Genomic DNA, 10,983 nt, shown 5'->3' with positions numbered 1-10,983 from the left:
TCATCAAGCGGAAGTGCGTCATTACGCTATTACGTCGCCATTTTGTGGTCTTTGCTAACGGGGTAACAGCTCAAACTGCGTGGCTTTTCTCTTTTTGGGTCAGTTTTTATCAATAAAGTGATTCACAATGGCTATGCAAGCAGCGAAACGAGCTAATGTAAGTAAGAGAAATAAAACATTACATTGCGAGCCGGGACGGCATTGTGCGATTGAGTGGAAAAGGATCAAAACAATGAAGCTGTTAAGTGCGTTATGTAAGCAGAAGCTAATATGTGTCGTTATCTTAGAAGTGTAACCCTTAACGTGTAACTTCTTTATTATTTAGCAAAACACTCGAAAGGTATTGTAATCCGGTACATTTTTGTGATCTGTGGTGCGCTGTTTGTATTTTGGGTTTTGATTGTAATTCCCTAATGCTATCCTAACGATGTTGGCCGATGTGAAGTGCCTTGATCAAGTTATTGTAATGTATCTTTTGTTATTTTCAGATTCGGTTGCCTCCCGAAGTGAACAGGGTCCTCTACATTAGAAACCTGCCCTATAAAATCACAGCAGAAGAAATGTACGACATCTTTGGGAAATACGGACCAATCAGACAGATCAGAACGTGAGTATCCCATATAAACGGATGGTCAAAACCTACAATCGTACTTCAGTGATAATCTATGAAGTGGATAAATTAATACAATTTTAGGGTAATCTGACAACTATTAAAATTGTCAATCAAACCCAAAACCTGCCCTTAACCATACAATTTTAGGACTGCTGTATTCCTTGCCTCCCACTCCTCAAAAATATTCGTTGTGTAACATATCTTTAATCTGATTCCTTTCCAAAACCTTTGCAGAGGAAACACACCTGAAACCAGAGGAACAGCATATGTGGTTTATGAAGACATCTTTGATGCCAAGAACGCTTGTGACCATCTCTCTGGCTTCAATGTCTGTAACAGATACTTAGTGGTGCTGTACTATAATGCAAACAGAGTAAGTATTTATTTATGGGATCTAAATATATAACTTTTTAAAAGTACTACAACAATAATATTTTCTTTCTTTAAAGGCTTTCCAGAAAATGGACACAAAAAAGAAAGAGGAACAGCTGAAACTTCTAAAAGAAAAATACGGAATCAACACAGACCCTCCAAAGTAGTGTTATATCAACATTTTTTTCTTTTTTTTATTCCTCTATTGTACAGCCTTTTTTTTTTTTTTTTTTTTTTTGTTAATGGCATTCATATTAGTAATTATTTTCTTTGCTTACAAACTTGTTGAAAAATGTGCTCTGGTAGGCTTTGTTTCTTACAGCCTTAATTTTTGTCAGAAAACTTAATTTAAAGAATCATTATGCTCACTTAAGTCTTGAAATTCAAAACATCATTGCAAATAAATGTGGTTTTCCTAAGAAAAAAAAAACAAAACTAAGTGTGTATGTAATTTTAAGTGCCAGGACCTGTCGTGTATGGCACAATTGTCATGGATACATAATGAGAGGATGCAAAAGGGTTAGCATTTTATTTTCTCTTTCTATATTTGTAATGTAAGGATTTAAGCTGTTGACACATAAAAACTCTTTCATTTTGGGAAATTATTATCGGAAATGTTTTTCTTGCACCCTCTTTTGGAAGTCTTTCCATCCCCATGACACTGAATGTCTTATCCAATTGTAGAGATTTAGAATGAACTGGTCACAACTGTTTCATATGACAGTGTTTTACTGAGACCCATTTTGTGCTGTGCAACAGGTACATTTAGTGGCACAAACTGTCTAGAGCAGTGTGTGTTCAACTGGACAGCTCTCGTACTTTGATGAATTGCTGGTCTGTCCACGAATACAAATATTGATGTCAAAATAAACAGGGTAATCAATTATTGTGATTTATCAGGTTCCGAAACATTTCCTATAGCTAGTCACATATTAAAGGAATAGTAGTGGTCACTGTTGTTTGGTCTTAGTAATGGTACATTTCCTCTCACAATCATAAGACTCAAATGTGAAATTGTGACATCCCTACCTGCAAATAACTGATAGGCTTGTAGATAGGAGGTTTGTTGGAAATAAGATTGTTTTGTCAAACCATCAAACCAAGTAAATATAAAATGTGACATGAAGGACAGACACAGGTCCATTGAGTTCCTTTTAATAGTTTAAATCACAACACAGGGAGTAGTGCAGCCATGTCTTCAGGGACACAATACATGCTACAAAAGAATCCTCATACACGGTGGCTTATGCTTACATTTGGTACCTTGATCATAATAATAGCAATATTAATAATAAGAGTAAATAGAAACATTGTCAAAGATGGTAATGTAAAGAAGCTCAGGGAGAAGACAGGATGTCATATTTTATTGCAATACATATTTTGTCAAGCCCTCACCTCTTCAACTCTTGAAACATGCTAGGTGTTAAAAAATACCAGGAACTACTATGCTCCACTGAACTTCTCTACAATTTGAAGTATAATGAGGCGCAGGAGTAAAAAAGTACAAAAAGGCGGATTGAAAGACAGGGAGGTGGGTTGGGTGGCAAAACTGTCCGACCCGCTAAACGCATGGCTTAACAAATCAATTCTCAAGTTTTATAGCATTCTGGCACTTCCACTGAAAACAATAGAAAAGATGAAACTCAAAGGCTGCCATCTCCTTATTTCAGCATCACGTTTATTAACTCTGATATGCAACCTGCAAGTTCACAAAAGGGGATGTGGTGGAGACAAAATTAAAACTCAGTGCTGTGAATATGCTTGCCCTAGTTGAAGTCACAACAGCAATAATTATTAAAATGAAAGGAAAATTCTGAAGCAGCACAAAAATGTTAGCAAGCAAAATGCCTACAAAACATAAAAAAGAATTGCCAAACGTAAAAAATAAATAAATAATTTTAAACATGTAAACCAATTTTAAAATAAAAGTGCAAAGACAAATTTACTACAAATGTCAAAATGGTAAAATAATATTTCCCAAAAATTAGCTAAAATATTAAATGCAAACTGTGAAGCACAACATTTATAGGAAAAAGTTAATTAAATTTAAAAAATGTAAATTATAAAAACAACATCTTCATAATTTGTTGCTGTGACTTTTCTTTTTGGGCCACCATACTCAGTGTTGAATTTTATAAAACTTGCGTAGCTAGCATATAATATATCCTTATTTTTCATCACTTGCCTCCAGCGTTTTTTGAAATTTTGTTTTATTGTAGCTCTTTTAGGATACTCCACATTCTTCATATTTGAAAAGATATAATAGTTGTGTGCATAAATGGGGCGGGTTTTTAAAGATACCACAGCTAATATACGAGGAAACATGCTTCGACAGTTAAAGCAGTCAAAAACGAAGTCTGGACAAGTACGTTACATCCCAATAGACAATACTAGATGGATTTATCAATTCGCCACTTTGAAAAGGCTTTTTGTCTTAAAGATCTTACAGGATGCAACAACAAGGAGGTATTTTAAGGCAGAACCTATAGGCATGCAAATTAACTACGAATACATTTCTTTACGGACGGTACAAGCATGTTTCAGATTCCTGTTTGATCTAGAGCTAATATTTGACACAATGGTTTTCAATCGGAGGCAGATACATTATTATTATTGGTATAAGAATTTGGTTTGGTTGCTTATGAAACACACAGCTAGCATTGGTAAACTTGTAACGGTAAATAGCAGTGATTTGAACGTCGCGCAAGCTCCGGTAGAATGTTATGGAAAATACTTTGCACACTTCACATTTTGGCAGTTACTCTTTAAATAATTTAAATATATATACTCATATTTATAGATCTATATATATCATTGTGCAAGGTGTGTCCTGTTGTGTGGTGTGTGTGTGTGTGTAGTCTGCACGCGCACACTGATTTTATGTTGTGTATTGTAGATCTTTTAGAGCATAAACATTCTCATGCACACGAGTGTTTCAACACAAGAAGCAGATCCGTTGAAAGGTAGTCCAAGCATATTTTTTCAGTGGAAATAGCTGCAGACTGGATGGAGATGGTTTGTCAGTGCAGTCCATGGAGGCTGGCGGGGCCCTTATTTCTGGAGGTCGCACTGCAGCAGTAGTACGATGGAGGGGTCACTCTTAGCCGCCTCCTTGAACTCCTCCAGTGAGATCTGGTCATCGTTGTTCTTGTCCATCTTGGAGAAGATCTTGTCCACTCTCTGCTCAGGTGTCAGACCATCCTCGTTCATCTTCATCATGATCACTGTGCCCACCATCTTGTAGATCGCCTGGAGACAAGAGAAGAGGTGATGCTACTATAAACCAATCAATCAATGTGAAAGTATTAAAAATTATATTGCCCATTGTTTATTATATATATATATATATATATATATATATATATATATATACTGTAAATTAAATAGTTATGGCAAGTATTATGGCAAGTAGTATGTTTCTTCCCTCATCCAAGTAGTTTCTTCAGTTCTGACAGGGTTTTGTAAGTCACTGCCTACTTTAAATGCATTCCCTCTTTTTTTTCACTCTATTTTGTCTCTAAGAAGCAAGCAAAAGTAAGTCCATAACTTTCTTGATTATGTTATGTTATGATAAAAAAAATACTTGATAGAAAATCCTGAAATGTTGAACCTGATTCTCAGTCACTAGAAATACAAGTACAAGTTCACCTGACATTGTTCTTATACCTCAATGATCTCGAGCATCTCCACCCGTGTGATCTTGCCATCTCCATCCAGGTCATACATATTGAAGGCCCAGTTCAGTTTCTGCTCAAAGCTCCCCCTGGAGGTGATGGACAGAGCGCAGATGAACTCTCTGAAATCAATGGTGCCATCTCCGTTCTTGTCAAAGGTCCTGAAGGCGTGCTGAGCAAACTTGGATGCATCACCATAGGGGAAGAACTGTTGACACAAGAAAAAAAGGTTTTACATTAGATTTTGGTATTTCAATAGTTGTATTTGTGTGTAAAGTTGATAGCACAGAGAGCATAGTTACTATAGTAAAATATGCGTAACGTATACTCAGGCTAATAGAAACAATCAGGTTTAACATTCGTGAATTCTCCTATTGGAGATTTCTTATGAAAGTACGATGCAATCATCAGTGATGTCACCCATAGCATTCGGCTCCAGACAAATGAAGCTCACCGAAGATAGCAGTTATGGAGCGAATTTGGAGCCAAGATCCATATTAGGAGTAGGAAAAACAGGTCCCCACCATATGTGAATTAGGACAATAACACAACTGACCAAAGACTAAAGCAGTAGTAAACAAGAACTTAACAGGACTAGTCCCAAGTGAATACAGAAAAGCAGGACACAACTAAAGACTATACCACCGGTAAATTGCAACAGTTTCATAACTATAATGTGATTATGCCAAATATTCTTTTTTCCTTTTGTATCAAAAATGACAAACAGCAATCAGATGACCTTGGTATAGTCATTATTAGATACTGAACGACTATTATCACTATGCAAATGTAGTCTTTCCTTTTTACCCCGTGTGACCTTCAGAGGATTTATTTAGTACACCCTCTCTCATCACCTCGAACATTTTGTTGCCTGCAGACTTCCTTTAAAGAGAATCCGCTTCTAAAAATACGCCACAGTTTTTAGCTCAGTCTGTATTGATCCCTGAAGAAAAGCTCTCTTTTTCTCTAAGGACTTACTCAGAAGGTCAGCACAGCATGTTTCAGTCTCATTACTGTGGAAAAATGCAAAAACGTGTCACATCACATCTGCAGACACACAAACATGTAATACTTGTTTATTGGTTGTTTGCAGGAAAAAAGAAATAGTGTCCAGACATCCTTGAAAAACTGAACTGCCCATGTTTATACATTAGTTATAAATTACACAATGTCAGATTTATCACTGCAGCTTTTTTAATTGTCTATTTGGACATAAATCTGTGATGAAGGCTGGTATCATAGATCAATATTTATTACCGCTCCAAATATTTAGCAAAAATGCAGTAGTGTCTGACTTTGTTTCAAAGTCATGATAAACAATAACAAATGACTATAGTGTAAGTTAGTTTCATTTATGTAAAGGGCCCATATTACACAGGGTATCCTCAGGTTTGACTTACCAAATTTAAGACTTTTTAAAGACCGCTTAAATGAAAATTAGATCAACATCACACCCATTATGCAGGCGAAAAACACCAGATCCAATTTGAACAATGACCATTTCTCCCAGCTTTAAATTAAAAAAAATACTTTGATTATAAAATCTCATTCGGAACTCATTTATAGTAGTATGCATTGCTTGTAAAATGGCCAAAAAGCATTCATAACATTCTAACAAGACAAACTAAATATTGTTTGCACATACTCCAAATTAGATGTTCAGTCATGTTACGTAATCTCATGTTTTGTTTTGTTTTCCCTCCATTTAACATTGCACTGCAGCACCGGTTGAGTATTACAAAAAATAGGCTAATGAAATTTAAGATCTTTGTGAAATAAATAAGACTTGGACAACATTAATGTAAAACTTTGTAAGGCCTTAATTTAGGGAAATTTAAAATCTTTTTAAGACTTTTAAGACTTTTAAGACATCAGAGATCTATGTTATAATGTTGTCTCCTCATCACAGACAAACAGAAAACCTGTTCCTCCCTGTGATGTCATGTGGTAATACAGGAAGTCCCCACTGTGTTTTTATACTCCATACACCTTCACTAGAATCATTTGGATGATTTCAGCACAGGAATCGCCAGTCTCTACTAAGCAAAAGCAAAAGATAGCTGTTAACTTTAAACCTACCACTACATGACATCATACGGAGATGCAGACAAACTAATAATAAAGGGTTACTCAAACATGTGTGAATGAAACAAAACACAACTAAAGGTATGTTTTTGATGAAGTATCAACAGTCTAACATGGCTTAAAGCTCACAAGAGTCAATATAGAAATTTTCTCTTACTTGTTCGGAGACTGTGGTTAAGGCTGTACAACATAATGCAAAAATATTGATGCCACAATAACGGGTAACACAGACAGTAGTCAACATCCTAAGAAACTAAACATACTACATAAAACATAGTTCTTAATTTAGTGAAATATATTGTACTTTTAATAGTCAAATATGAATAAAGTGTTTTTAATCCTGATTTTATTAAGTTGTGTTTTGGTAATAGTTAAGTTTGGCAAATCTGGCTGGTAATTTAAGGTATGTACTCGACAGTTATTAAATAAATCTTTTTCTCATATGGTTCAGCCCCAGTTGTGGTGGGCATTCGTTTGACCTTCCCCTGTTACTCAATGGCTGGTTTTGGGTATACTTGAGAACAATGGGTAATTTTTCAAAGGTGTACTGTGGTGTACTGTATTACTCATCTTTTTTATTTGACCTAGGGGAAAATTAGATATAAGAAATAAATTAAAAAATCACACAAAAGCCCTTTGCAATCTGGAGTATGATTCTGGCCCATTATTGCCATCCTTATTATGTCAATGACAGCTATATTGTTGCCATTGGGATGTTATTATCCAAATCTCAGACATCTTTTTTTTTGTAATATTATAATATATTGTGTCATAATCTCTGTTTTATAAGCCCTCTCAGTGTGTTGTCTGCATTGCTTGTCGTCAGACTGACCCTCTTTAACATGTGCTCCAGGTTAGAGGTTAATGTACTGACTGACCGCCACCAGCTCCAGCCCAGAGCCCTGTGGGATGCTGGGAGATTGAGTCATTTGTCCTGACCTTGCACTTGACCTCTGACAGAAGTAGTGAGGGCTGATGGGTAATCCAGGCTGAGCTAAGGCTGCTCTGTGAAGGGGAAACAGTCAAGGGTTAACTATAGTATTCAAACTTATGATGGGAATTGTTGACCGTGTTATCCCAGTTACTTTGAGACTAAAGAGGGCTGCATTTTTAATATACATTAATTAATTCATTCACATAAATTTGTTAAATAGTTAATCCTCCAAATAATCTTCACTATCATTTGGAGATTGGTCTGGTTTCATTGCTGCTGATGCACTGACTCAGCTGCATTAAAAGATGGGTCAAATGTAAAGAAAAGGAGTATACTTTAATAGGCTCTATTCACGTTTATGTGACAAACCAGGAAGACATTTGGAAACATGCAATTACAACTTCCGGCGGGCTCTGTTCGTGGTAGTAAGTCTGACTAAATCTAGGAAAAATGAGAAAATGGCCCAGTTGTTTGTTTTTTTCCATTTATTTGTCATTGCAGAGTTCCATTATGTTCGGCTAATCAACAATTACAACCATACCTCAGTTTTCATAATTTCCCCACTGACACACAACTCCGAGTGCTCTGGGTACATGCAATTAGAAGAGATGAGGACGCCAAACTCATTATTCCAAACAGCACATACTGTACGTATGCAGTTTCAGTCTTTGTTTTATTATTACAATTAAGCCTCTCTTCCACAACACTTAGATTTTTGCCATATAGCTAAGTTTTCATTAAGGGTGTTTGTAGTGAGTGGTCAGGAGAGGCTGAGGCAGTATACTGGGAGTGAATAACTATTTTCAGTAATTTAATTTACCAAATTGGATCAAATAATAACAAAAAAACATAAAAATAAAATAGACATAAATATATAGAATTCCATTTGTTGTAATTATTTATTCCCAATTTAAAGGTTTGGACCATCCCATTGGAAAAGGTCTGAACATGCCCTTGGTTATGATAGTTTTCCTTCTTACAATTTTCCTCTCAGCACTGTCCTTTTCCACATGTAGTAAACAGTCTCATCATGAATAAACTCAACAAGGACACTTCTTAAGCCAAGGAACAAAAGCATGAGCACGCACAATCTGTCTGAAGTCACCTAGAGCGTGACAACAAGGCTAAATGACAAGGAAAGGAAACATATGGACTGGAGTTAGTGAGTCAGCGAAGACTGCCAAAGTGCCCATGCAAAACGGACCCACCCAAGTCTAGGTCCCTGCAGTGGCATTAGCATCAAACTGCTGCAAGAAGAGGGGAAAAGGTTTGAAGGAGTTAATGGGAGTAGTTGGAGAGGAAAATGGGAGAGCCGAGAAAGTGACGCAAAAGGTTTAAGAAAAGAAAGCGTGGCCTGCCAAGTTATGAAACAGTTTGTTATATAAAAAGTGGGACAGAGGCGAGACTGTGAAATATGCAAGTCTTGTAGCTTATTTTTGTCTTGGTAAACAAAGGAGAAAAGGCTTTTCTCACTAGATGGCAATGATACGCCTTCAAAACAAAAGAGGAAACATGTTGGAGAGGAGATACCCTAATTTTTTACACATTACATCATAGTTTTATGTTTGGTAGACACAGGCGTAGAAGTGATGCTATACCGTTATATATATTTTTAATATATATATATGTTTTCAGAGTTTGGCCAATAAAATCTCTTCCTCTTTTTACACAACAAACACATTTATAATTGTAGGCAGCCATCATGTCAAATAACAGATATACATATAAAATTACATTATTTTATATGTTAAGACTATTGCCTGTAAATGGAAGGTGTGTTCCAAATAAGAAGTGACCATGGGAGTGCTTCCAGTTCCATCGCGTCATCATGTTCATATTAATCTGTTCTACGTGATACAGGTTTTTATTTTGCTATTTTGTGTGAAAATAAATTCTAATTCCTAATATGGAACTAAGATCCAAATTCTCTGCTAGCCTCGTGAGCTTCATTTGACTGGAGCCGAACACTATGGGTGACCTCACATTCCCCTTGTCCACTTCTTTATGCAGTCTATGGTCAGGACTGAAGCTGAACTCACATTACTTTGTACTTTTCTGCATGGACAGAATTTAATAAAGCAAACAAATAATTCTCTCTAAATTATTTTTGACGTTCTTTTAATCAATATCGTCATTAAGTATGCAACACAGCACAGGATTTGATAAAAGGTGTTTTGTGTTTGGGGCTTTTTAAGGTGATTTTGAAGCTACAAAAAGAAAAAAAAAAAAGATGTAGCTTTTAACCACTAAAAAGCTGTCAAACTCCTCTTTCCTCTCTGATATAATAACTTGTTAAGGTTTCCATTAAGTGTCCCCTGATGTGACCCCACTCTGTGTCATGCTTGTGTGTCTGAGCTCATCAAAGGACGGGCCCAGTGCCAGGCAGATGATGTCCAGGCTGCCAGACACAGCTGCTCTAATACAAGTAAATGTCTGTGTGCCCGTGTGCCCGTGTGCCCATGTGCCCGGCTTTAGCCCAGGTCCTCTGTGTCTCCTGTCTACGGCTGGCACTGGCGCAGGGCTGGAGATGTTAAGTGGAACATAAAAGCTTCGCTAATCAGTTGCAATATGGCACTGGTTCAGCTCCAGGCCTGAAACAACAGAGCGTTTTGAAGAGAAGGAGGTCTGATGAGTCATGAGGGCTTAACGTCACTGCATTTATTATTTAATTTGTGCATTTTTAGTCACAGGTGAAATAAGGTAGCTGTGAGTTTATAGGTCAGGTCATAGATCACAACCACAGTTCAGTTATTTTGGTCATAACTGAAGCCATGTGTGCTAGTTTGAAATAGTAATTTATGTTCTTTCTAAAGTAAACCGGCAAAGACTAAGGATTTGGTGATTACATTCATAAAAGACTAAGACAAGTGGGGCAGAACATGTGTCCATAAATAATTCAGAACATAATGCTCTGTTTCTTGATGATGTCATTAAGCGGTAGTTTTCAAGTTGTCCAGTAGAGATTGGAAATTCTAGGGCTGAAATTATCCAAATGATTCTAGTGAAGGTGTATGGAGTTTACAAACACAGTGGAGCACTTCCTGTATTACCACAGGACATCACAGGGAGGAACAGGTTTTCTGTTTGTCTGTGATGAGGGGACAAGGTTATAACATAGATCAGAGAGCAGGGTAGCCGCGGGGTCTAACATAGATAAGAAAATAGCATAATATGGGTCCTTTAATGTGGACATAGCAATTACATTGGATTAAACCAAATGTATTGTTTTAAAAATGTACAACACAAAGGCTAATTTTCGGCACCTGTTTATAAGAGTCCAGAAAGGAATGTTAAAATATGTACAC

At 36.5% G+C, this 10,983-nt stretch overlaps 2 protein-coding genes across 2 annotated transcripts in view; one reads left to right on the top strand and one right to left on the bottom strand.

Moving 5' to 3' along the window:
- On the top strand, positions 1–1,871 carry sf3b6 (splicing factor 3b, subunit 6). Its single transcript, XM_020919023.2, has 4 exons — positions 1–157; positions 489–607; positions 848–986; positions 1,063–1,871. Exons 1-4 carry the CDS (start codon positions 128–130, stop codon positions 1,150–1,152), a joined length of 378 nt encoding a protein of 125 aa, XP_020774682.1. The 5' UTR covers positions 1–127; the 3' UTR covers positions 1,153–1,871.
- Positions 1,872–3,957: 2,086 nt separating this feature from the next.
- vsnl1a (visinin-like 1a) overlaps positions 3,958–10,983 on the bottom strand; it is a 43,857-nt gene continuing 36,831 nt past the window's right edge. The window contains exons 3-4 of the mRNA XM_020942033.2: positions 4,652–4,867; positions 3,958–4,234 (exon numbers count right to left, since the gene is read on the bottom strand). Coding sequence (XP_020797692.1) covers positions 4,037–4,234; positions 4,652–4,867 — 414 coding nt within the window. The 3' untranslated portion in view covers positions 3,958–4,036. The remainder of the gene's footprint in view (positions 4,235–4,651; positions 4,868–10,983) is intronic.

Source organism: Boleophthalmus pectinirostris, unplaced genomic scaffold, assembly GCF_026225935.1.
Source record: "Boleophthalmus pectinirostris isolate CB_2022bp ecotype Guang Dong unplaced genomic scaffold, ASM2622593v1 HiC_scaffold_13, whole genome shotgun sequence".
Taxonomy (NCBI): Eukaryota; Metazoa; Chordata; class Actinopteri; order Gobiiformes; family Gobiidae; genus Boleophthalmus; species Boleophthalmus pectinirostris.
Note: the sequence above shows the minus strand (reverse complement) of the source record. Positions and strands in the feature narration are given on the sequence as shown.

Excerpts from the sequence above, each read along its gene's own strand:
- sf3b6 (XM_020919023.2), top strand. The coding sequence starts at position 128 with ATGGCTATGCAAGCAGCGAAACGAGCTAAT. Across the intron at positions 608-847 it reads CCAATCAGACAGATCAGAAC|AGGAAACACACCTGAAACCA; the intron begins GTGAGTATCCCA and ends AAACCTTTGCAG. Across the intron at positions 987-1,062 it reads TGTACTATAATGCAAACAGA|GCTTTCCAGAAAATGGACAC; the intron begins GTAAGTATTTAT and ends CTTTCTTTAAAG.